This window comes from Schistocerca nitens, chromosome 4 (assembly GCF_023898315.1).
Source record: "Schistocerca nitens isolate TAMUIC-IGC-003100 chromosome 4, iqSchNite1.1, whole genome shotgun sequence".
NCBI classification, from domain to species: Eukaryota; Metazoa; Arthropoda; class Insecta; order Orthoptera; family Acrididae; genus Schistocerca; species Schistocerca nitens.
This window is the reverse complement of record NC_064617.1, coordinates 700,716,314-700,744,253: the sequence shown is the minus strand read 5'-3', so window position 1 is coordinate 700,744,253 and position 27,940 is coordinate 700,716,314. Positions and strand designations below refer to the sequence as shown.

General features: G+C 43.9%; 1 protein-coding gene across 1 annotated transcript in view; it reads right to left on the bottom strand.

Annotated features, from left to right (window-relative positions):
* The window catches only part of LOC126252512 (uncharacterized), a 302,643-nt gene that overhangs the window by 214,031 nt on the left and 60,672 nt on the right, over positions 1–27,940 (bottom strand). Inside the window, exon 2 of the mRNA XM_049953408.1 lies at positions 25,758–25,892. Within this exon, the coding sequence (XP_049809365.1) occupies positions 25,758–25,881 (124 nt within the window). The 5' untranslated portion in view covers positions 25,882–25,892. The remainder of the gene's footprint in view (positions 1–25,757; positions 25,893–27,940) is intronic.

Below are 27,940 nucleotides of genomic sequence, written 5' to 3'. Positions count from 1 at the left end.
TTGCTGTCTGAAGGAGGTATTTAAATACTTGCATATGGATATTTTGTGAATTATGTTATAGCTTATAATTATGCAATGGTCATATGTATGAGTGATGACAACACGTTCTGTTCAACAATAATTTTGTTTAACTGTGTGATAGACAACGAGAAATATATTAAAATTCAAGGCAGTATTTGAGTGATACACTGTACACCTCTGCGGTGGGTTACCTAGTTCCATGTAAATTTCCAGGTTTACAATTTCCTTAATTTAGTCAAAGTCAAATTCATTATCTTAGTTAGAAAAGGCAGCAAAACTACAGTGCTAAGCCTGTGAATAAATAAACTTAAGGACTCAAGCAACGGAAGTGTTTTAGTGTATGTCCAAATGTTAGATGCAGATAATTTCTTGATGAAAAGGTTAGTCAGGTTACTTCAGAGAGTGAAATTAGGGCTTTCTAACTAGCTGTGTCCGTCGCCTCCAATTTTCAATTACAGATTTATCTTAAGTAAAGTTGTTTTATGGAAAACTAACTATGCCATGGCAGTTAGCAGTTGGTAACTTATGACTTAAATAACAACATTACATAAAATATTGCTTAAATAAAACCTCGGCGGTTGAGTGTGCACATGCTACATACGTTACGTGTGTAAGTGTAATTACTTCACAGACACGGAAATAATTAGATATTTAATGGAGTTACAGTAGTAAGCAGAGCGACTTCAGTTTGCTATGTTTCAACTGATTATCACTTTTCGTTTTACTGCGAGGTGGTTTGACAGAGCAAAGCCCATTACTTTGTGAAAACTGAAGCAGAAACGTTGGTTTGTATGAATCCTGTGTAAAGTAGTGTACCAGAAACAGTGATGCGGACAGAAAAAGAAAGCTATTTGTATAGGATCTTCTGTGCCCTCTCCGTTGTGACTGGAAATGAAAGTGCTACGTCACTCACAGGTACTGAAGAATCAACGAATGCAGTGGAAACTGAAAGTTAAGTGCACTGAAGCGCACCCAGGACCTGGTCTGTGGAGAGGGGGAGGGGGAGCGGGGGAAGAGAGGTAGCATCTTATACTAGTTTCGTGAAAGGGGGAGGAGTGTAGGAAGCGAAGCACAGTTTCTTACAAAATAAAACTCAGAATTACTGAACAACTTTCAATCTCGGCGCCAATTATCTTTTTCAGTTGCAAGAAGAATAACGGCTAACGACGAAATAATTTCTGAGGTTCCACGGCACACGGTCAATATCTACAACACGTTCTGGAATCTTTCAAACTGATTCTTAACTGATATGTCAACCTGTGCGTTGGGTCAGGATGCGAGTTCAGTATTATGCACATCAGGATTTTCAACGGATAGGGATGGTTGGACAGCTTGTGGTAAAGCGATGGGAGATAGGAAGAAGGTGGTGACCTGCGGGAGGTGTTGTGCGCATATGAATTTAATCCAGACAGCGGCGAGAATAACTGTAGGCTGTTTTGCTGTCTGGTCGAAATGATATTATTGATTACTCCTTATACTAGCAATACGGAGGTCTTTATGTACTTGCACGAAAGGTGTGTGTCCTGTACATTTGATGACAATGGCTATAATACCTTGCTTCCACAACCACTCAACACAAAAATGTATGAGATTTAGAAAGGAATTTATCAACGCCTTTATCAGCGAGAGCACAATGAATATGTGCTGGAATAATATAGATTAATGAAATAATCTAGCTATGGGAAAACGCTGCTTTAAACTTAAACAAAACAATACGCGGGAGCATGCATGCATTTTATACATGCGCGGTCGCGCGCGCGCACACACACACACACACACACACACACACACACACACACACACACACACACACATTTTTGCGGACATTTGTGTGTGAATTCCTAAGCAACCAAACTGCTGGGGTCATCGGTCCCTAGACTAATTAACTTATGCTAAGAACAACACACACCCATGCAGGGAGGACTCGAACCTATGGCGTGACAAGGCGCCTCAAACAGCGCTGCCATTCCGCGCTGCGCGTGCACACACACACACACACACACACACACACACACATCAACACCAACACACACACACACACACACTCACACACACACACACACACTCCCTCCCTGTCTTTAAGGAATACACAGAAAGATCATTGGCATTTAATAGCTAGTTACTTACAGAGAAACTTAACGGGCTCTAATAGGAATTGAAAGAGTGAAGTATTTAACAAGGACGCCAATGACGAAGTCGGCTCACCTCATACGGAAAACCTACTCACCTGTAGGTGCTGCTCTCGATGAACATCTAGTCACGACGACTGATACAGGCTGAACGACGGAGCAACAATTTTCTGAACAACGGGACAATGGCGGTTTGATAATTTCGCGGTTCAAATTTGTGATTTGAGTGAATCACTTACCATCTGGCTCCGGCCGTCAACCATAGCGGGGGAGCTACGAAGTAAACATCGCTCACTGTTACCCCACACAAGCCAAGAACCAACTTTTCCACTGTTTGCAAGACGCAATTAGATAGTGCAAAAAGTTGCGGACGCCCCATTGGTGCTGTGCTCTCAATGTCGGGAGATTCGGTACTCATACGCGTTACAGATAAAAATTAGCGCCTTTTTATGGCATCAAGGCCTATAAATTCTCAGTAAAATTACTGTTGTTGTTGGGGTCTTAAGTTCGAAGACTGGATTGGTGCAGCTCTCATCGCTAGTATATTCTGTTCAAATGGTTCAAATGGCTCTGAGCACTATGGGACTCAACATATTAGGTCATAAGTCCCCTAGAACTTAGAACTACTTAAACCTAACTAACCTAAGGACATCACACACACCCATGCCCGAGACAGGATTCGAACCTGCGACCGTAGCAGTCCCGCGGTTCCGGACTGCAACGCCAGAACCGCACGGCCACCGCGGCCGGCTAGTATATTCTGTGCAAATCCCTTCGTCTCTGCATAACTACACTGGTGTCCAGAATTAAAGCAACAAACCACTATTCCCCGTCATGTGTCTAATTCATGATATAATCATACAAACTGTCAACAGATGTCTGTAGCATCGTTTCCTGCACGGAAACGCCATTCTCGTCAACGGACAACGACGCCAATGGTGACGTCAGGGCACCCATCAAACGCGATAGTGTTTTCTGGGTAGTCCCAGATACACAATCGCTGTATACACAGTCACAGACGGTGCGGTATGGCACAGAGAAGACGCCTACCAGGCTCTCTGCGTTGGAGGGCCATTGGAAGAATGGAAACAGGACAGTCGCAGACCGATGTGGCTCAATGGCTTAATCTGAATCGTTTTGTTTTTCGGATGTGGCGACAGTTTATAGAGATCGAAACTGTATCCCGAAGACCAGTGCGGGGCCGACCACGTGTGACTTCAGAAATAGGGAACCGTTATTTGCCTCTAAGGGCACGACGCTAACGCCTTAGTACTGCACGGCTCCTGGCCTGTCAGCTCGTAGCATCCACTGGACGTGTTGTATCGAGGCAAACTGTATAGAGAAGGCTTCGGCAGAGCGGATTTTACTGTCGGAGACCTGCTCTATGTCTACGTCTGACGCGTCTTCACAGAAGGGAAGCCGGCCGAAGTGGCCGTGCGGTTAAAGGCGCTGCAGTCTGGAACCGCAAGACCGCTACGGTCGCAGGTTCGAATCCTGCCTCGGGCATGGACGTTTGTGATGTCCTTAGGTTAGTTAGGTTTAACTAGTTCTAAGTTCTAGGGGACTAATGACCTCAGCAGTTGAGTCCCATAGTGCTCACAGCCATTTTTGAACAGAAGGGAACGTGTTGACTGGAGCCGTCAATATGCCACCTGGTCTGTCGAACAGTGGGCCAATGTTCTTTTCACAGATGAGTCCCGACATAGTCTGGGCAGTGATTCTCGACGGATTCGTATCTGCAGGGTACGTGGAACATGATTTTGGGACCCAAACGTTGTAGAAAGAGTCTGATATCGAGGACCATCCGTAATGGTATGGGCAGGGATTTTATTGACCACTCGAACCCCTCTTCATGAAACTGTGCCGTTAAATCGGCAAGCCGCGGGGGTAGCCGCGCGGTCCAGGGCGCCTTGTCAGGGTCCGTGCGGTTCACCCCGTCGGAGGATAGAGACCTCCCTCGGGCATGGGTGTGTGTGTTGTCCATAGCGTAGGTTAGTTTAAGTTAGATTAAGTAGTGTGTAGGCTTAGGGACCGTTGACCTAAGTAGTTTGGTCACATAAGACCTTACCACAATTTCCAAATTTAAATCGGCAGGATTTATCTGCTGTCAGGTATCGTGACGAGATCTTTGGACCTTATGTGGGCCCAGACATGCAAGCTTATCGTAGCCTGCTCGCTCTCCCGATCTGAATCCCGCAGAGAACGTCTGGGATTGCACCACGTCCGCATCCACCAACCACTCTCAAACACTTGCGAGCAGCGCTGCAAGAAGAATGGGCGTTATTGCCTCAACATGAGACTGATGACATCATTCACGGCGTGCCCCGTCTTTTGTCAGCCCTGTATTGCTGCCAGAGGTGGTCACTCCTCATACTGAGCACATTAAGCAGGTGTGGGAATGTGTGTGTAAATCCTCTAAGTTGAAAAAAAAAAAAAACGAAAAACATTTTTGTCTATCGTTTTGCATGTTGCAGGTTTTTTACGTTCTGTATCCTTTATATTGTTTCTACTTTACTAGCATCTGATTATAATGTTTTGCCGCGCGGGATTAGCCGAGCGGTCCAAGGCACTGCAATCATGGACTGTGCAGCTGGTCCCGGCGGAGGTTCGAGTCCTCCCTCGGGCATGGGTGTGTGTGTGTTTGTCCTTAGGATAATTTAGGTTAAGTAGTGTGTAAGCTTAGGGACTGATGACCTTGGCAGGTAAGTCCCATAAGGTTTTAAAAAAATTATAATGTTTTGTGGCAAAATAAACGCAACCTTGCAAAATTTCGGTTTGTTGCTTTAATTTTGGACTTGAGTTTTAACCTACACACATTTCAACCTGCTTTCTATATTCAGTCCTCGGTATCCCTCTACACATTTTATCCTTCACACTTCCCTCCATTAGTAAGTTGACGATTCTTTGATGCCTCAACAGGAAAATTACTATTAACATAGAAAATTAATATTACACTTAATGAAATGAAGCTAGAAATGGGAAAATTTAGTGAAGTGACTAGCTGTTCTGGAAATTTACAATAATCTTGTTTAATTGGCTAATTAAAGCTATAAAATGGAATAACGAGCCACTTTTATTAAATTCCCTGTGAAGGAATTCGTCATACGCTCTGTGAAAATTTACTACTAACTTGAAATTTTCAGTACTTAAAACTACGTCACGTTTTGGAACCTATGTGATATTATCTGCCATCTCCTGTCTCTAGCTGGATACGCCCTTTATTGGGCCAGTATCCACTTTTTCATGTGAAGGTTGAGGTGGTGTATCGAAATGTTAGTTAGATCGAACAAGAAATATCTGTCTGGGGGAGCTGTGAGATTTCGGATCGTAATAGGCTGATGACTGATGTTTACGTGGAGCCAGTGGATGGAAAAATGGATGATCGACACCTTCTAATGGCCATAACCGACCATACAGCTTCGTTCAGAGTGTTGGCTCGAAGGTGAAGGACTCCACCGGTTGTAGACCTGTCTGTATCGACAGATCAATATCGTTTCCTGTGGGCTGGATTGGTGTCATCCAAAAACTGCCACGGTTTCCACTGTCCTCAAAGCACTAACGGCCCTAAGTGCAGCACAAACGTGAGCGCTGTTGCTTCTGTACTCAGTAACAACAGGTACCTAGTGTTTCCAGACGAGTGCCGCTGCAACCCGTGAGATAGTGTCAGCCACACATTCGTTAGACGCGGTTGTGATGCCCGGCAGTCTGATGTCCTATATTGTACGGTAAGGTGGCTGACAAACGTTAGGTGTGACAGTGTGGATACAAGACGCGATCTCAGCCCATAGGTTTAGAGAAAAATCTGAACACTGGCTGTTGCAGCACAGGTGATTTATAGCTGGACGAACTGCCCTTCCCTCTGAAGACTTTCCATTCCACATTACAGTAAGATGGGAAGAAAATGCCCGGCGATAATCGGCGAGTAATGAATGTGTATTGAGCAAGCCTACTTGAAATAACGACAAGAGCAGCGCTTCTCTGCTTAGTACGTTCGTCTGAAATTTCGACCATCGATAATGTCTGGTTGATCGGGAACTCGTTCGTCAGACTTCAGAAACCTCTTTTGAAGTTTTAGAGAATTCACACGAAGACAGTACGGAGGGAAGAACCACCCGTGATTCCACGGTAAAATGCTTAGAGGCTTTTATTGCACCACGTGGTGGCTTCGTAGCACAGTAGCTATTCAGTCTATTACCAAGTACAGTTATTTTATCTAAGCCATTTGCGTATAGACAGACACCTTATCTTCGGCATAAAGTGTATATAAGCCACATGTATCTGCATGGCGTTCCAATTTTTGCTAGTTAGCGTACTTTCTGATATTTTGTGAAACATAGATAAAATCAAACGTCTGGAGAGAGTAATAGTCTTTCACATACTAAATACACACTTTTCGTCTATTGTCAAAGCCTTTGGTTTAGAGATATTACCAATTTAAGCACTTCATTTCAAAATAATAATGAAATAGTGAGTCGGTGGATGCTCGCTTACTGACTAATTGAAAGAATAAGAGACTTTTTATGTCACACGTTTTCTATGGGTTTCACCTTTTTATGGTGACTGGATGTTTGCGCTCTTCACCTTTTGCTAACGTAATTTTTCAAAAATTACAGCACATCTACTTTCTACGTGACAGTGAAAAATTTCAGAATATCCATAATAATGTAGGCCAAAATATGATCCAAATTTTCAAAAATTGTTACTTCATTCTGAATTATACAAGAATAGAGTAATTGCGACGAAGCAAAATTTTGAGATTCTCCGTTTAAATGTCAGAATGCTATTTAAAGTCCTCTTGTACTTCACAAATTAAAGGACGTATTAGTGTGTAAACTTTATTTTCGGTAACTTAATTCGCGAAGCTTATTGATTCCGCCCTGCTTCAGAGCAAGATGGATTACGACGAAACGCTGAAATGGTACTGGACGGAAGTTCTCTGAAGGAATCTGTTGAAGGAAGGTCACCGAGTGTGCGTGAATGGAGAAGCCATTAACGAGGATAGGAGACGCTGCCGCAATCCAGTAACTTTCCTCGCCTTGCAGCCGGCAGCAAGGCGTTCGTCACAAAACCTCTCGCACACATTTTAAGGAGATGTTTCAGACAAACAGAACTTCCAGGTTCATCTGTGATCAACATTTGGATGCGAAAACAAATTCATGGTTTTCTCAAAGTAATGAATGTCGATGAACAAATATGTTTAGAACATTCCATAATTTATCTGCAAATGTCAGCGGTTTGTAGCAGCCTCCGAAAACAACTGAAAACTGACAAAAAATCTGATAGAGCTACTGTATTTAGTCTCTTGCTAAAGTCGTGTTTTTCTTTAGGCATCAAGACGTGGTTCAATGACGGAAATGTTTCCTTACTCTATCATATCTTTATCGCATAAAAACCTCTATACACAGCAGAATGGCTAAATAAAAATCAGTCACATAATATTTGAATGTAAATGCTTATCTATCTATCTATCTCATTATAGCGAAGAGATGTTGTTTCTTGTTGTGTTATATAATTGAAAAATATACTGTTTCAAAAACTTGTTGTAGTAGTAACCGATATTAATGCATTAAAATTCGTATTATTCAGGGCAATGAACATAATAAACAAAACCTCCCTTACTAAACATAGACGTGTCAACAGAAGTGTCAGTGACACAGTGATGAAGCCGTTGTGCTCAGAGTGAACAGAGTTTTGATACAGCTTTCCACGTTAGTTTATCCTTTGCAGGCCTCTTCCTCTCTGCAGTCTACATCCCCTTGAACCTGGTTACTGTTATCTAGCCTTGTTCGCCCTCTAAAATTTTCATTCACATCGCCGGCAGGTGTGGCCGTGCGGTTAAAGGCGCTTCAGTCTGGAACCGCGTGACCGCTACGGTCGCAGGTTCGAATCCTGCCTCGGGCATGGATGTGTGTGCTGTCCTTAGGTTAGTTAGGTTTAAGTAGTTCGAAGTTATAGGGGACTGATGACCACAGATGTTGAGTCCCATAGTGCTCAGAGCCATTTGAACCATTTCATTCACATACCACACCCATAACCAAATCGAGTATTCCTTGATACCTCAGAATGTTTACTGTCAATCCCTCTGATCGTCAAGTTGCGTCATAAAGCTTTCTCCTCGCCGAGTAGGTACAGCAGTATCACTTCTCTGAATATTCGATCTACCTGTCTAATCTTTTGTAGCATCACATTCCAAAATAACCTGCTCTCTTCCTGCGTACACTAACTTCTCACTACCTCGTTTCAATGTCATTCGATCCTTATTACTGCAATTTGCTTGCAATACAAGTTGTACTGTACATAACCTTTCGCTCTTTGCGTTTTATGCCTTCTACTTTCCGAGTTTCAAGGAGTGTGTTCCAGTCAAAATTGTCATAAGGTTTCTCTAAATCTACAAATGCTATAAATGTAGGTACCGCCTCGCGTGTTCCTACATTTCTCAGGAAGCCAAGCCGATCTTCCCATAGTTCGCCTTCTAGCATACTTTCCATTCTTCTGTAAATAATTTGTGTTAGTAATATGCAGCTATGATTTATTAAGGTAATGGTCTCGTAATATTCACATTTATCAGCACGTGGCTTCTTTGGAATTTGAATTATTTCATTCTTCTTTAAGTCTGAGCGTGTTTCGCCTTTCTCATAAACCTTGCACAATAGGTTAGATAGTTTTGTCATGGCTGTCTCACCCGAGGTTCTCATTAATTCTGAGGGAGTGTCGTCTACTCCAGATGGCTTGTTTCCACTTGGGTCTTAAATACATCTCGCAGTATCACGTCTTCCGTCTCATCTTCATATATTTTCTCTTCCTTTCTGTAATATTGTCTTAAATATAAATTTTCTTTGTATATCCTTTCTTTACACTCCTTCCACCTTTCAGCCTTCGTTATCTGTAGTTCAGTTTTGCCATGAGACCTGACTCTCTTTTCTCCAAAGGTTTCTTTAATTTTCGTTTGGAGGGCATGTACCTTTCACGTAGTTACACACTGTTTTACAACGTTTTGCATTTATCCTCTATTCGTCCTAGTATGCCATTTTACACTTTCTGTCAAGTCTGTATTCCCTTGTGCCTAATACATTTTCTTCATTCTTACACTTCATTCCGTTATCAATTAAATTTACTATCTCGTGTATTGTCAAAGGATTTCTGCTGGGTCTTGTCTTTTAACCTCTTTGTTCCTTGCCTCCTTCATTATTTCACCTCTCAAAACTACTAGTTAATTTTCTATTGCATTTCTTTGCTCTGTTTAAGTCAACAGTAGCGTAATGCTTTCGTGGTATTAGTGATGACAGAGGAACTTGAAGGGAGAGAAGCACGACTTACTGTTGAAAGATTAGAGAGGCCGTTCGGGAATGTGTATGACTCTGCCTACCCTGCAGTCGTTTAGCGGTCCCTGAGAATGTGTCCAAGAAAAGAGGAAATAAGACACCGTTTCCGTATGATTTGTACATCCGAAGATTATGAGCCTAATTGTTATCTACTACCGCTTACGTGAAGCGTGAAATACAGGTATCTAATGTATACTAACGTCGAATTTAAATGTCTCCATGACAATGCATAGCCGCCATGGGTACAACGAGCGCATCACCAGGCTGATTCGTCACGATAATATCATTCGTATTGTTAAGTACATGGATTTTTATTATCGTTCACAAGCTTCAGTCATTAAAAGGCGTTTTAATAGGATTGATTATAAACATTCTTACAAAGATTACATTGTAACAATAATATCATCCTATTATCTAACTAAATTAATTTAAACTATCATCCTTAAACTACAATTACTCTATTTCTCTTCGAAAAGTGTTCACTGAAACGTTCATTGATAACTAAAACGAAGGCTTTTCAAACGTATGTTAATATGTCTTTTTCCTTGTGTTGGTGTGAAGTAGGCGCGTAAATTCTGCCAGTACTACTACTACTACTATTGCTACAATTACACGTTGTTTAAACATAGCAGGTGGCGCAATTGTAATGTTAGATTCCATCTGAGCGCAGAATCGACGTTAGTTAACTTCAAAGTAAATCTCAAAGTCACTGCTGTCAAAATAAACTTAAGAAATAATAAATATATTTGTTTCATTAACCTAGACATCATAATCCACATCCAAACTCATGCTACCAACGAAAGGGTGACTTTATACGCAAAAAAGGAAAAATATTGGTCAAATGTGTGTGAAATCTTATGGGACTTAACTGCTATGGTCATCAGTTCCTAAGCTTACACACTAATTAACTTAAATTATCCTAAGGACAAACACACACACACATACCCGAGGGAGGACTCGAACCTCCCCCGGGATCAGCCGCACAGTGCAAGACTGCAGCGCCTCAGGCCGCTCGGCTAATCCCGCGTGGCGCAAAAAAAAGGAGGAGATAAATCGATAAAAATGAAAACTGCACTTTTTCCAAGCTTTTTCTCGAGAAACGTCGATGCCAGAGTGAACTTCCCTGTGTCTGTAATAAAATGGTTGGGGAATAAGAAATTACGTAATATTCTGAGTGACATTTTATGCTCAGATTAAGCGGAAATTCATATCGGTTTGCTCGTCAGTTGCCGCAATAGTCGTTAATGAGCTCCTCATGTACAAAAATACGGAATCTGTAATTGATAACTGTCATTCGTATCAGTTTGTGATTGTACGATGTGGTATCGCGATTACCACACTCACTTAGTTTAATACATATTTCGTGAAACGGTGAAAGCAGTGCTGTACTTGCAAAATAACTTACCGTCTGAGTGCGGTACTTCATGCTCCCCATTTCAGGCAAAGAGTACGACAACGCGTTTTTTATATTTCTGGTTACTGGACGTTTCCGATTACTGACTGGGCAACGAGAGGTGTAATACAACCCCATTTGATCCCTTCCTTTGAAAATGTCAGGAGGAAACGTATAAGGTAAAAACCTTTATGACTTGGTGGCGGGGGGGAGGGATATATCGCAGCATCAAGCGAGGTGCTCCAGCGAGTCGTCTAGAATGTTAAAAAGATGTTTCAAATGCTGATGTTTCCGCAAAAACTTAAAATTGCAAGACATATGTTACACGATCCCCTATACATTACGCATTACATGAACACGGGAACACCAGGAAGGCAGAATTTACTCAGAAAATACAAAGTAATATACGATGAAGGTGAGCATGATGATACCACAGTAATGCTAGATAAAATCAACTACAACGCTGTGGGTTTGTAATCTACTTGCATCATCTGTGAATAGAAGACAACTGTATGTTCTTGGGTAGGATGACAGCTGACGTCCTAATAACGGAAAGAGGCAGCTGGGATAGACAACTTGGTTGGGCTGCATCGAAGCGTGAAACACCGGAACTGCGGTGGAGGGCCATTGGCAGATTGGAGAAAGATGAAACATAGATGACCAGATGGTTAAATGTTAGTCTTTTTTCAATTTGTCTTCTAGCATTTAAGTTTAGGGTCTGTTTTGCCACGCCTGTTTCTGCATTTCTCCGGAATCCAAAATGGCGGCTTCTACATGTTTATTTATTCTTCTGTAAATAATTCAGGTCAATATTTTGCAACCACACATTACTAAACTGATGGTGGGGTGGTATTCACAGCTGTCGGCACACACCTTCTTCGTAATTGGACTCAGAACATTCTTCCTAAATCCTGAAGATATTTTGTCTGTCTCGGTGTATAATGATGAATTCTGTTATAGATGAGTGTGGAAGACTCAAGCGGCTACATAAAATAACAGGCAGCAGGACGACGCTTTCTCCGTAGGAAAAAAAGACACGGATGTCGGTAAGGTACAACTGATGATAGTTGGAACAGTGGTACATATAAATATGACCTTAGGCTTTCCCAGTGTATTACGGTCTTCAGATGTTCCCCGGTATTCAACCGGGCGGCATCGTCCTGATAAGCACCCGAGAACACTTCAGAATACATCTAAATACGCCGAAATCTGCGTATAGACATTTAACTAGCGGGAACATTCTCCTGTCGAAGCACTAAATTCGAGTATGTTCCTCTTTAAAATAGTCTGAAGAAAAGTGAGGAACCGGATGCCTCAACCCTCATTCCGCCTTCCTCACTAAAAATTTTGGCATGCAAACATATTCGCTATCTTTCAAGAAAGAAGTTTCTAAATCCTTTCTTACAGTCTCTCTTTGTAGTTAAGTCTTCGTAATCACCATCGCTTTCTCTGTATGTCTCTCTCCCACTGTATCTTTTTTCTCCCACTTATTTACGTTATATCCCGCCTCCTCTCTCTCTTACACGGTCTCCCTTTTCTTGATTTCCCACTGCCGCTGTCTTCACCATACCTTGGCAGCTCAAAAATTTTGGTAGGTCCTACTTATTTTTTCCGCTATACCCACGTGCTTAAAATTTCGGTTCAAAATGCGCTCACATCTGTAACTCCTTGATGGGGAGATTGCAGACCTCCCAAGCCTATGTATGGTCTCCATTTATCTGCACTTACCATTTCCACGGTCTCCTCTCCGTTTTGCTCCCACTGCTTCTGTCTCAATGCGTATCTCTCTTTTACTGCCACTGTCTCTCGCTGACCATCACTTTCTGCTCTCTCTCTCACTTTGGCTCCCACTGCTGTTGTCTCCGTCCATCTGTTCTTCACTTTCGCTGCCAATTTTTCTCCCCACCGTTACTGCCTCCTCTCCCTTCCTCTGCCACCGGCACAGCCTTCTCTCACTTCCACCGTCATTGTCTCTCTGCTACTCCCTTCAGCAGAAAAAGAGGGCGAATGTGTTTGCATGTCAAAACCTTTGCTGAAAACAATGGTTCAAATAGCTCTGAGCACTATAGGACTTAACTGCTGAGGTCATCAGTCCCCTAGAACTTAGAACTACTTAAACCTAACTAACCTAAGGACATCACACACATCCATGCCCGAGGCAGGATTCGAATCTGCGACCGTAGCGGTCGCGCGGTTCCAGACTGTAGCGCCTAGAACCGCTCGGCTACCCCGGCCGGCACTTTTGCTTCTTCTCAATTAACCTTTTAAAGAGCGCCCCATCCGCTTTCTTGCGCTTCGACAGGAGCATTTCTCGGCTTGTCCCCTTCATTTCCCTGCTGCTGAGGGGTGTGCTCCTTATACAAAAGTCAGTGAAGTTCTGATAGTTTAATTAATACTTCGATACATTTATGTACTTTGAGACATATAAACAACAAATATAATATAAGGTTAGCATAAAAACGTTTGCACTGCATTTTTTCTGGACTCTTTGGTCAACGATCGCAATTCATCGAAAAAACCCGGCTTACGATTTATATCTTAAAAGAGAAATAAAGATATTAGAAATACTTTACTGAATTTGCTGTCGTTGCAGTTTTATGTAGTTTTTGACAGTTAGTTTAACTTCTTTACAGCAAGTTAAGACCCTTTCTAGCCCAGTTTTTGCCACTGTGGTACGTATGTCCTGCCGTGAATTACCCATTATATAGAGACAGTGTGTCATAAAGCTTTATTGGTGAAAAAATGCTGACTAAGAACATGGTTTGGTTATCTCAGAACCCTTGCGATGATCCTAGAACCCTTTCCATGTGTTCACTACGTTAGCACAAAATACAGTTACACCTCAGACCGGATATTATGACATATTTTAGATGCATATGTACCGCAAAAAGAATCTCTGGACCTCGGCAATGGATAATAATATTGAAAAAAGTTTTGAAGTTCCCCGACAATATCATCTTAAGAATATGTGATAAAAATTCCGACGATCTGCCATGAACATAAATTATAGAAGTGTTACTCCATAAATGGTACTTTTCGTAGCAAACAATAATGGTTTTTCGATTTTTTCTCAGAAAAAGCCCATGACCAAATTGCGATTTTATAAGTCCCCTGAGGTCTACCTTACACCGCACCGAATGCAAAAGAACCAACTGATTTTCTCCATTTTCCTGGGTTGGAGGAAGTGTGTAATGTTTAAATTTTGACCCTGTACTGTAACTGTAGGATAGCTACCGTACTCCCTTTCTTGCGACAGGTATACAAATGGGAACTAGGCAAAGGGATATCCAAAACACTTGACCTCTAATTTCTGTGATCTACATGGATACTCTGCGAACCACACTTAAGTGTTTGGTAGAGCGTAATCAGTAGAGTCAGAGATATCACCCCCTGAAAAATAGCAATTTTTGCGAGCTGCTTCTGGGAACATGTTGGTACTGTTCACCATGCACCGACATAGAGCAGAAAGGAAGCAGCAAAATTAAAATTTAAACCAGTTCTGTGGCATTAGCAACCGACGTTGTGTTATCGAAACTTGGAAGACAGAAATGTGAATTTCACACCCCGAGCCATATAACCCACATACACGCCTTAATACGGTACGTGGACAGACATGGAAACTGAGCAATTATTAGAGGAAATAGAATCACGGGCACGAAGACACTAAATCTGCCATCCGCGATAATATCAGAAGCGAAGTAAACTTATAAAGTGGTATTTTGACATTCGATAGACACAAACTCTCACAATACGTATACTCGTATGGAACAGTGCGTGAGGTAACACCATATGTACTGCCGGTAAGAATATGTCAAGATTGTTTGAGATTCGGGAGACCTAATCTAAAACTGCTGGAGAAAACAGTGATGCGATATGTGTTGTGATGATCACTCTACAGCATCTTGAACTTCGGAGATAATACGTTATCCTAATGTTAGCCTACCTCGTAACGCAAAAATAAAAATTGGTGACAAACATACGTATAACAGGGACAGCAGGGACAGATACACGATTCTGCGGCATGGCATAATGTCTCGACCGAAGAAGGAACTAAACATTACATAAACTATAATGTTGCTGGTAAAATGTTGATACAGAACCGATGTCGACATGGGTGCAAGCACAAGATAACAGGCTGAATACGGCGGATCAGAAAGAATTTTTTCAACTTACAGTTCAGAACCGAACAAGAGCATACACGACCTATGCGGAAAGTCGAACCGAGAGTCAAACGTCACCGCAGCCGCGGTCAGTGCCGAACCAAAGAGAGTCAACACAACCACCAACGCGGAGGTACCACGCAGACCACAAGATTGTTGAAAGAAATGAAAATACACGACGCTGGGATAAAAATGCGCACACTGCGGGGCTTCTAAATGATGCTAGAGGTTTAGGTTGGACTGTTATCTCGGCTAACCTTCACAGTGTCACACAAAGTTAAGAAAGCTACATGGCTTAACAGTTGGTGAAATTGCTAACAAAAATCACAGAACGTAGTGGGAGACAGAGCAAACGTGCGATATATGTGGCACATTATAGTAGAACAATTAAGACAACCAATTCAGCCAACTTTTCCTCACCAATAAGACATAGCTCATATTATGTAACTGCGGAACGGGAATTCATTAGTCAGTAACAGAACAACACTCCATACCTCAGAAAAAATGAAAAAAGTATTTGTGCACGCAGTAGGGGAAACAAGGTTAAAACCAGGCTGTAATTTAATCTTTCCAGGCTAATAATTATTAAGATAGGATAGAGAAGATAGATTTGGCGGAACACCATTACTCATTCGCAATGACATTATGTTTAGTGAAGTCGGCATAACCATCACACCGAGTGGTCTTGAAGCACGTGCAGCCTGAATTGGTATACCTCTCTACTGTCTCCACCTGCAGGACGGCAAACACCCAGTTTTCGAAGGAGACTAAACGAATCGTTCCACGGAATGTTTACGTAACAGTGGCACACCTAAAATTCAATCATGGGCCCCTCTGAACACCATCGAAACCTTACTGGAAAGGCGGACCAAGACACCGACAGTACGAAGAGGCTGAAAACACTAACCACATGGTGCTCCCCTACCAGCGCAAACGCCCGACGGACACCCTACGTCGTCAGCAGCTGAACTTGGGACCCAGGGTATCTTACAGCATCACAGCTCTTCTCTGACTCCTTGCTGCCGAGAGCGTGAATATGGGCGACGCATTTAAGTAAAAGAAAATTAAGAAATGTGATGTCAGAGCATTTGGGAAAAGTGTGGTCCTGGGACGAAAGCTTTTATGACTTGTACTGTAAACGGCCAACGGCCTCCCGCAGAGGTTACACCACTTCCCGTCAGATCACCGAAGTTAAGCGCTGTCGGGCTTGGGTGGCACTTATATGGGTGACCGGCTGAGTCTGTTGAGCTCTGTTGGCAAGCAGGGTGCTCTCAGCCCCTGTGAGGCCAACTGTGTGAGAAGTAGCGGCTCCGGTCACGAACACTGACAACGGCCGGGAGAGCGGCGTGCTGACATCCATATCGAGTGACGCCTATCGGCTGAGGTCGACACGGCGGCTGGTTGGTACCGTTGAGCCTCCGGAGGTCTGTTCTGACAGAATACTGTGAACTGTTGTACTAACTGAATGACGTGTAAGATGGATGTATGATTGCTACATCAATGCCAAATATAGAAAAATAGTGGACGTGGTAGGTACACTATTGGCCATTAAAATTGCTACTCCAAGAAGAAATGCAGATGATAAACGGGTATTCATTGGACAAATATATTATACTAGAACTGACATGTGATTACATTTTCACGCAATTTGGGTGCAAAGATCCTGAGAAATCAGTACCCAGAACAACCTCCTCTGGCCGTAATAACGGCCTTGATACACCTGGCCCTTGAGTCAAACAGAGCTTGGATGGCGTGTACAGGTACAGCTGCCCATGCAGCTTCAACACGATACCATAGTTCATCAAGAGTAGTGACTGGCGTATTGTGACGAGCCAGTTGCTCGGCCACCATTGACCAGACGTTTTCAATTGGCGAGAGATCTGGAGACTGTGCTGGCCAAGGCAGCAGTCGAACATTTTCCGTATCCAGAAAGGCCCGTACAGGACTTGCAACATGTGGTCGTGCATTATCCTGCTGTAATGTAGGGTTTCGCAGGGATCGAATGAAGGGTAGGGCTACGGGTCGTAACACATCTGAAATGTAACGTCCACTGTTGAAAGTGCTGTCAATGCAAACAAGAGGTGACCGAGACGTGTAACCAATGGCAACCCATACCATCACACCGGGTGATACGCCAGTATGGCGATGACGAATACACGCTTCCAATGTGCGTCACCACGATATCGCCAAACACGGATGCGACTATCATGATGCTGTAAACAGAACCTGGATTCATCCGAAAAAATGACGTTTTGCCATTCGTGCGCCCAGGTTCGTCATTGAGTACACCATCGCAGGCGCTCCTGTCTGTGATGCAGCGTCAAGGGTAACCGCAGCCATAGTCTCCGGCCTGATAGTCCATACTGCTGCAAACGTCGTCGAACTGTTCGTGCAGATGGTTGTTGTCTTGCAAACGTCCCCATCTGTTGACTCAGGGATCGAGACGTGGCTGCACGATCCGTTACAGCCATGCGGATAAGATGCCTGTCATCTCGACTGCTAGTGATACAAGGCCGTTGGGATCCAGCACCGCGTTCCGTATTACCCTCTTGAACCCACTGATACCATATTCTACTAACAGTCATTGGATCTCGACCAACGGGAGCAGCAATGTCGCGATACGATAAACCGCAATTGCGATAGGCTACGACCCGACCTTTATCAAAGTCGGAAACGTGATGGTACGCATTTCTCCTCCTTACACGAGGCATCACAACAACGTTTCGCCAGGCAACGCTGGTCAACTGCTGTTTGTGTATGAGAAATCGGGTGGAAACTTTCCTCATGTCAGCACGTTGTAGGTGTCAGCACTGGCGCCAACCTTGTGTGAATACTCTGAAAAGCTAATCATTTGCATATCACAGCATCTTCTTCCTGTCGGTTAAATTTCGCGTCTGTAGCACGTCATCTTCGTGGTGTAGCAATTTTAATAGCCAGGAGTGTACTAGTTCCTCTTCAAATCTAAGGTATGGATAAAGTCACCATTTATTTATCTTCGTTGTGGGAAATCATAAACTTTCTTTTTTTCTCCTCCTCCTGAGCCTTACGTTGCTCGCACATTCAAGCTGGACTTGTTGATTGATTACAAAGATGCGAACATAGGGAGATTCCTCACAAAATCTGTGATACACCGATATTCCGCTTGACTAACACAAACGTATGTTATTTTCGGTGGTTAATGTTTACAAAAAGGTTTGGGGCCACCCCAAGAAAGACTTTACGGTGTGGTCAGCAGAATGCAGTTTTTGATGAAAATTTTGTTGTCTACAGAAAACGCTACTCGTATGAATCTGACATAAGATCAGAATGGTATATAACAATTTCCATTAAAGACATGTATTCAATAAGTATAAATCACAGATAATAGCAACTGAAATGCAGAAATATCCTTATCCATCCAATATCAATTTGAGTTTCCGCTATTTTGTTACAGTAGTGGGCGGTAATTTGATATTTCTTATTGATCTTCCTAGCAGGAACGGTTAGGGCTAATGTATAACGTTCACATTAAAAAATGATTAAGACATAAGAATAAATATCCAACAGCTATTGAGTACAGTTGTAGTGGCGTGCTCCAGGGCTTGTATCACAGCGATTAACTGTTTATGTGTAACGTTACAAGGTTATATGTAAAGGAACTAACCGTAAAATGAAATGAAGGGAAGACGAAATAGACGACTTTGTCTCTGGGAGATTTTAGCGCACACGATTCTTGTGTAATAAGGTTTTCTTAAACTGCTGCAGCGTTTGGCAGTCTCACCACTACAGTGTAATGGAGGAAGTTGAAGTAATTCAGAAGCATATTGTAAGCTGCAGATTCAGTACATACTGTAGTGTTATGGACATCGTTAGGAGCGTTACGTAGGTCGCTTTCGAAGTAGTACAGCATTCTTCTCCCGAGACATTGCCAAGTTTCATAGAGCAAATACTCGAGACGAAGTGGTAACCTATTTTAGTACGTCATACACTGATGAGCCAAAACGCTCTGAGCACTGCCCATCGTGTCATTGAATACTAACAGCAGGCGCTGCGGGCACGTGACGCGGTAAGGAGAGTGTACAAGGGGTGCAGAGACCAAAGGGGAATCAGTCTGGAGACGATACGGGCTGCAGATGACTGCAGATAGTGACGTAAGTGTCCTTGACAAAGAGGAGATCACGTGAACGCGTGGTGTCTGTTCTTTCGGATATGTTCGAAAGAACAGACATCACACATTCCTGTAATTGATTCACCTCGATGGGGCATGAATCCACCACCTTCAGTGTGATTACACAATTACGTTCGACCTCCTGTGGGAACCTCAAAGTAGCGAGCGTGGAGGATATGGACAGGGGCTGCGGATAGGTGGCGCTCGGTGGAGTGCGGCTCGAGATAGTCCGCGCAAGTGGGATAAACACTACATACGGAAGGAGCAGTGGTTAATTCGATTCCCGGTCCTGCACACATTTCCAATTGTCACCGCTAATTTCGAAGTCCCGATGCAGTTGACATAAATAATTCCTTCCCTTTCCTTTCCTTTCCTCCCCTCCAATTTATTTATATAAAGAGGAGACTGTTACAGCCGGAAGAAAATCTCTCATCCACCCTATCCTCTGCTATGCCCACCCTGACTGGATCTCCGCTCCTCCTACCTTTTACAAATCCCTTCAGATCCTTGAACCCCACGCTCTTCGCCTCACCTATCGCATCCATCTCCCCTCCCCCACGCGGATCCTGTACGACCTTATTCCGTTCCCCCACCTCCTCCTTTTCCTCGAACGGATACGGATCCTCTACACCTCCCGTAAACTCGATACTCCTCACCTGCTTGTCTCTCCCATCCTCTCCCGCCCCCGTCCGCTGCCGCGCCTGTATTTCCACGTCCCACCTGCTCTCCATCTCTCACTCTCCATACCCTCTCCCAAGGTGGCTTCCGCCAGCTCCCCCTCCTTGATGATGCCCTCCTCCCCTCCATCTACCCCTCCTACCAACTTTGATACTCCCTCCCTCTTCCTGTGTTTGTTCCTATGGGCACCCTCTCTCCCTTCTCTGCCCCTTCCCTCCCTCCTCGCTTTCTCCCCCTCCTCCCCCGGGCTTCCCCTACCCCCATACCTTCATTCCTCCCACCGTCTCCTCTGCCATTGGCATCTCTGCTCTCCCCTCTCCCTCCCCCACCACCTTCTTCCCCTCTTGGCAGGTCCCTGGACTTGCACACGTTAAGTGGACATTCGCGCGCCGGAGATTATCGCCATCGTTTTAGTTTGTGTGCCGTCGTGTTTGTGCCTCAGTGTTTTTCGCCGCCCACGCTCCATCGTTCACGTGTCGTCTCCATCATCAGTGTCTCTGTGCAGTGCCAACAGTTTCTTTAGGTGTCTTTGCGTGTGAACGGCTACATGTTATTTGTTTCTGTGTCTACTGTTTTTTACCCCCCACTTTGTTCTGTATCTTCTGTGTCTCCATTGTATTTTCTTTGTAAAACTTGTGGCTGAAGAGCAACGTAGTATGCTGCTGCCAGCCCACCTTATGTAAGGTGTTAAATAACCATAAAGAAAAAAAAGCCAGAAGATTAGGAAAGAGCACCTCAGCAACGGTGAAGATAGTCGTCTGTTCACGTAATACTGTCTTCGGCATTTATGGAAAGTGTCTGAAGAGCAGTGAGACCACAAGTAGGCGACAAGGTGTTGAACATGCACCCGTCATCACAGAACGTGGAGATCGGAGGCTTGCCCACTCTGCAAACCAGCGTAGGCGGCGAACTACGGCAGATCTGACGTCATAATTCAGCGCTAGTGCAGCCACAAGTGTTATGGATCACACCGTTCGGAGCACCTTGTTGAACATTAGCAGACGACCCATACGTGTTCCCACGTTGTCTCACCAACATCGTTAATTACGACTACGATTATAGTCAACAGGGTATCCTCGAGATTGTATCATGGGTCAATGGAAACGTGTATTCTGCTCTGATGAATCACGATTCTTACACCAGTTCGACGGTCGTGTCCGTATACTGCTGCTCCAACGGACGTAGACTAGTGGGGACATTCATCTGTGCTTCCAGGTAGCAATTGAAGACACCAGGACATCTGTCAACTATGTGAACATCATTGCGGACCATCAGCATCCCTTCTTACTTGACATATTCCCCAATGGCGATGGCATCTTACAGCAGGACAACTATCCGTTATAACATTACAGATCGGGATTGATCTATGAAGTCTTGAATATCTTATTTGTATCTGTCAGTTGGTATGGAGATATGGAGAAATTGAGATTTGGGGGATTTCTTTATATAGATTTGCGTGATTAAGTACCGACGCTATGCAAAGCTGTCATTTAGTTACGTGCGATTTTAGATCTGTTATGTATTACTTTCCGGTAATAACTCATAATTTTTCTGATTACCGTTAAAATATAATGACGATAAATATTAGAGATTATTTGGAATAATATTTTAATAACCAGTGATTACGATTCCAGAAATAATTGATTGGACGAAGTTCAATTGCACACAATCGTGTAGGGTGGATACACCGGTTCCTGTGAGATCACCGAAGTTAAGCGCTGTCGGGCGTGGTCGGCACTTGATGGGTGACCATTCAGGCCGCCATGCGCTGTTGCCATTTTTCGGGGTGCGCTCAGCCTCGTGATGCCAATTGAGGAGCTACTCGACCGAATAGTAGCGGCTTCGGTCAAGAATACCATCATAACGACCGGGAGAGCGGTGTGCTGACCCCACGCCCCTCCTATCCGCATCCTCAACTGAGGATGACGCGGCAGTCGGATGGTCCTGGTAGGCCACTCGTGGCCTGAAGAAACTAAACTAAAAGATGGTTTGTTTTAAACTCGCGAAAATACAATTTCCGCGAATTCTTAATTATCGCGAAAGGGTAGAATATCTTATGAGCCATTATGAAGGACGTAAGTTTGGATAGAAAGATCATTTTCAAAATCCAATATAAATCCTGTTGACCGAACTAGCCTAGCAGCCCAAAAGCTCATACGTGGTTATCAGTAGAAACAGTGTACTATTTTTCATGCACACGTTTACACTCTACATCGGGGTGTGGATGATTTGTGGGCGCGAAATAAACATTTGAAAGCATTTGATTAAATAAAAAGGAAAAATATAAAGAAGTTTATTCGTATATTTTGTTATTTCATGGTGATATTTTCTTATAGTGGTGTAGAGCCTTACGTATTATTAATATTGTGACAGACTGATCGCAAGTGCTCTCGTTACAAGTCGAGTTTTGGGCCTGATTAAGAGTAGCTGGCTCTTAAAGTCTCAAAGCTTAAGTGAAGAATAATATCACACTTAAATAACGCAGCATCTAAACCCACTATCTTTATACTATATTAAGCTAGCTATTCCGGAATCAGGTGATACTGTGGCCGTGAGTTGTGTGTTGTGGACAACAAATAGGTAAACACTAACATTAACATTTCTCATGCTCTGATATGGACGAGGGAAAGAAGAGACGACAACGACGACATACACGTATACATATACAAACGTTATACGTGGCGCCTTACAACAACACAACGGACGTCACGGTATACCGCGTCACTAGGCCAAAGTCGTGCTACACTGGTTTGAAGAGAATGACAATGAAGTCATGTTGATGCTTTAGTCACCAAATTTGCCGGATCTGAACCTGATGGAACACAGCTGGGACGCTATCCATGCCCACAAACCACCAGCCCGTAATTTAGGAGACGCGCTAGACCTGTGCGTAGACACGTGGTGCCCCGGAAAGGTATCAACGACTTGTCGAATTCATGCCACGCAGAAACGCTGATGTATTGCGTTACAAAGGCAGAGCAACACGGTATTAAGCAAACTGGTATAGTGTTTTTGGTTTAACAGAGCATGTGCGATAACATGAGAGACGCTAGAGTGCGCACGGAGGCACGCTTCTTGGCCAGTGGAGCACAATATACCGTAGAAAAGAAGGAAGGAAAAGAAGAGTGTACGCAGCAGCTGATCTGGTAGGCAGTGGCGAAACGGGGATCTCATATTTCTTTTGCCGTTAGTGCCGAAACATTTTTGTCAGTTCGCAACAAATGATTCTGAGCAGGGCTGCTGCTATTGAGTATCCATGACTTGTTTCCCCTTTCTTCAAACCGACACTGAATTTATTCGTTTGTCTGTTTTGCGGGCAGGATGCGAGATTGGCTCGTGAAGATGACAGTTTTTTTTTCTTTTTTTTTTGCGAGTGAGGTGGATAGGAGAGGTGAGGATTCCGTCGATGGGCCATACGTTGTAGTGCGCATCCCACTCTGCTATAGACCTCGGGAACGATAGGGGACGGAAGAATTTAAAACATTGGGGCTCGCTGATGTCATTGTAATTCTGACACAGACAGCAAAGGGGTTCGGAATGCATAGTGTCTGTAAAACAGGTTGCAAGATGAATATCAGTAAACGTAAACTACTTGTAACGAAATGTATTCGAAGTGAATCAGGCGTTGCTGAGGGAATTACATTGGGAAACGAGGCATTAAAAGTCCTAGGTGAAGTATGCTATTTGGGCATCAAAATAAGTGACGATGACCAAAGCAGAGCGGAAATAAAATGCAAACTGGCAATCGCAAGAAAAGTGTTTCTGGAAAATAGAAATTTATTGATCTCGAATTGGATTCAGATCTCAGGAATTCTATTCTGAAGATCTTTCTCTGGATTTTAGCGTTGTGTAGAAGTGAAACGTGGACGGTAAACAACTCAGACAAGGAAACAGTAGAAGCTTTTGAAATGTGGTGCTACAGAAGAATGCTGAAGATTAGGCCAGTATGTGAGGTAAGTAATGAGGAGATACTGAACCGAAATGGGGAAAAAGACATTTATGGCACAATGTGACTTAATGAAGCGATTTGTTGATAGAACACATCCTGAGGAATCAAGGAATCATCAGCTTGGTTACGGAGAAAAGTGTGTATGTGCTTCCATCGGTAGGGAGAGGCGACAAGGGTGGAATAGAGTCCAAGTTCAGAAGGATGTAGGTCACAGTAATGATGCAAAAGTGGAAAGATTTGCGGAGGACAGACAAGCGTGGAGAGCTGCAACTAGCCAGTCCTTGGAATGTAGACCACTACAACACGGAAGAAATTCAGCCGTGTCCTCAATGGAACCATCACGAGAACGCTGATTAGTTGAGTCAAAGTAAAAAAAGGTTTGATTGCGTCAACTTGAGGAGACTTATGCCACAGCTAGGTAAGTGGCTAGAACAACGGGTCACTTGCTGTTCAAAATTGTTGTTTCTGGCACAGCCCTTCATCAGGACATCTGCCAAAGAAAAGTACAGCACCAATGACACAAGCTTAATTGACGGAAGTCACTAACAGTAAATTTACAAATGTTGTTACAAAGAATTCTCAGAAAGAAAACATACCAAAAACAGTCTCCATTAAGAATATAGAGTCACATGTGTTGTCAGTGAGCAGCAGTACTCAGTGATTAGAAAGACGGCGCTACAAAGTTTAACCAGCAGAACTTGGCATCAGGTGGAATGAATGAAAAAGTATGCCTACAGAAACAACAGAACAATCTGATACTGAAACAAAAAAATCATAAAAACATACAATACATATTGATTCATGAGTCGTCTGTAATTTTAACAATTTTTGTTCCTGCCCCTCTTTCTCTTCGTGATACCCTTTCATCTCTTTCCTTACCGGTCCTAATTGTACCATTTATGGTTTCTGCACTCCTGTTACATTATTGTTTTTATTATGTATATTTAGGTTCAGCGTTAGATCTCCGTTCATAATTCTGTACATTTTTGCCTCATTATCAAGTTACACATTTACTTATGCGACTGCAAACAGCGCCACTGCACCAACTCATTGTCCCCTCCTGGCGGTAGTATCTGTCAGTTAAGTTTTGTAACGGTGTTAGTTGAACCTTGTTTGCTTTATGCACTGTTGTGTATACTGCTATTTTTATAATGTTTTTATACTCGTATTCAGGTCTTTGTTCTTATTATGCACCTTTTGATTTCAATATCATGTTGTTCAGTTATTTCTAGGGGCACAATATAGCTCCACTGTTCTTATGCATTCACACCACCTAGTGGAAAGTTGTCGTAGTTAAATTTTGTAGTGTCGTCTTTCTATCAGTTGAGTACTGATGCTGACGACTGAAAATGTGACTCCAATCTGGTATGAAGACTCTTCAATTATATTTGTGTTTATGACTCTATTCTTTTCGTCGGCAGATTTTCTGACGAAGGGCTGTATCCAAAACACGTCACTAACTAGTAATTTTTGAACAGCAAGTTATCAGTTATCCTAACGAGCTATGCATCAGTGGCAAAAGTTCCCTCGAGTTTACGTCATGGTTGCAGGCCTGCTGCGCAAACTTCATGTCGCATCAGAAATTTAATCGCGTAAGATTCGACGCCAGAATCTGTTAACATCAAAGTTTCCTGGGTACTGTACCGCGTCCTAGGGTATATCAATGATATTTATTTAAGGTATGACGCTGTACCACACCCAGAAAACATTCAAGTTAGCTGTCAGTTGTCGAAAAGCAACCTTTATCGTTCCCGCCACCTCCGCAGCGACCTGTGTTGTAAGCCATAGCTTCCTGCCCACGGACAGTGACACCCCCGGACAAACCGCAAGGCATTCAGCGGCCAGCGGGGACCTGGGAGAAAGTGCCGGAGCAGATGAGGTGACGCACGCTGCGGCCGTTATGCAAGTGTGGCACGGCGAAGGCGGACTTTACATAAGGCAGCCACGCCACTCCTCACCTGCGACGTAGGCGCGGCCCGGCAGCGTCAGCAGGGCCTGCGACGTCTCGCACCCGCCAGAGGCTGCAGCCAACCCTCCGCCGCACACCACCAAAACAGCCACCACCACCACCAGCCGCCCCATCACTGCCGCACCTGAAACACGCATGCAAAATACGTCACCTCTGTGGACAACGATTGCTTCTGGATAAAATAATTCGTTTGTAATTTACTGAAAAGAACCCGCAAAAGTATTCTTCAGAGTGATGCTATTCTGAGCAAATTAACACTACATGTCGGTCTAAACACTCTGCATTTCACAACATGTCGCCGCATATCTTTTAAAGCTGACGTACTGTGGTTACATTTAGACTCTGCAAATCACGTTACGGTGTGTGGTTGAGGGTACTTCTGGTTTTAAGAGCAACCGTCAGGAGCGACGTTAAGTGGATGACGACATAAAACAAATAGTAAGGAAAGCAGATGCCAGACTGAGATTCATAGGACAAATATTAATAAAATGCAACTCATCGACGAAAGAAGTGGCTTACAAAACACTTGTTCGAGCGGTTCTTGATTATTATTTATTGTTTATTTTTTAACATGAACCATGAACCACGGACGACGCCGTTGTTGTGGAGGCTTGCGTGCCTCAGCGATACAGATAGCCGTACCGCAGGTGCAACGATAACAGAGGGGTATCTGTTGAGAGGCCAGACAAACGTGTGGTTCCTGAATAGGGGCAGAAGCCTTTTCAGTAGTTGCAGGGGCAACAGTCTGGATTATTGACTGATCTGGCCTTGCAACACTAACCAAAACGGCCTTGCAGTGCTGGTACTACTGACGGCTGAAAGCAAGGGGAAACTACAGCCATAATTTTTCCCGAGGGCATGCAGCTTTACTGTACGGTTAAATGATGATGGCGTCCTCTTGGGTAAAATATTCCGGAGGTAAAATAGTCCCCCATTCGGATCTCCGGGCGGGGACTACTCAGGAGGACGTTGTTATCAGGAGAAAGAAAACTGGCGTTCTACGGGTCGGAGCGTGGAATGTCAGATCCCTTAATCGGGCAGGTAGGTTAGAAAAATTAAAAAGGGAAATGGATAGGTGAAAGTTCGCTGTAGTAGGAATTAGTGAAGTTCAGTGGCAGGAGGAACAAGACTTCTGGTCATGTGATTACAGGGTTATAAATACAAAATCAAGTAGGGGTAATGCAGGAGTAGGTCTAATAATGAATAAAAGAATAGGAATGCGGGTAAGCTATTACAAACAGCATTATTGTGGCCAAGATACACTCCTGGAAATTGAAATAAGAACACCGTGAATTCATTGTCCCAGGAAGGGGAAACTTTATTGACACATTCCTGGGGTCAGATACATCACATGATCACACTGACAGAACCACAGGCACATAGACACAGGCAACAGAGCATGCACAATGTCGGCACTAGTACAGTGTATATCCACCTTTCGCAGCAATGCAGGCTGCTATTCTCCCATGGAGACGATCGTAGAGATGCTGGATGTAGTCCTGTGGAACGGCTTGCCATGCCATTTCCACCTGGCGCCTCAGTTGGACCAGCGTTCGTGCTGGACGTGCAGACCGCGTGAGACGACGCTTCATCCAGTCCCAAACATGCTCAATGGGGGACAGATCCGGAGATCTTGCTGGCCAGGTTAGTTGACTTACACCTTCTAGAGCACGTTGGGTGGCACGGGATACATGCGGACGTGCATTGTCCTGTTGGAACAGCAAGTTCCCTTGCCGGTCTAGGAATGGTAGAACGATGGGTTCGATGACGGTTTGGATGTACCGTGCACTATTCAGTGTCCCCTCGACGATCACCAGTGGTGTACGGCCAGTGTAGGAGATCGCTCCCCACACCATGATGCCGGGTGTTGGCCCTGTGTGCCTCGGTCGTATGCAGTCCTGATTGTGGCGCTCACCTGCACGGCGCCAAACACGCATACGACCATCATTGGCACCAAGGCAGAAGCGACTCTCATCGCTGAAGACGACACGTCTCCATTTGTCCCTCCATTCACGCCTGTCGCGACACCACTGGAGGCGGGCTGCACGATGTTGGGGCGTGAGCGGAAGACGGCCTAACGGTGTGCGGGACCGTAGCCCAGCTTCATGGAGACGGTTGCGAATGGTCCTCGCCGATACCCCAGGAGCAACAGTGTCCCTAATTTGCTGGGAA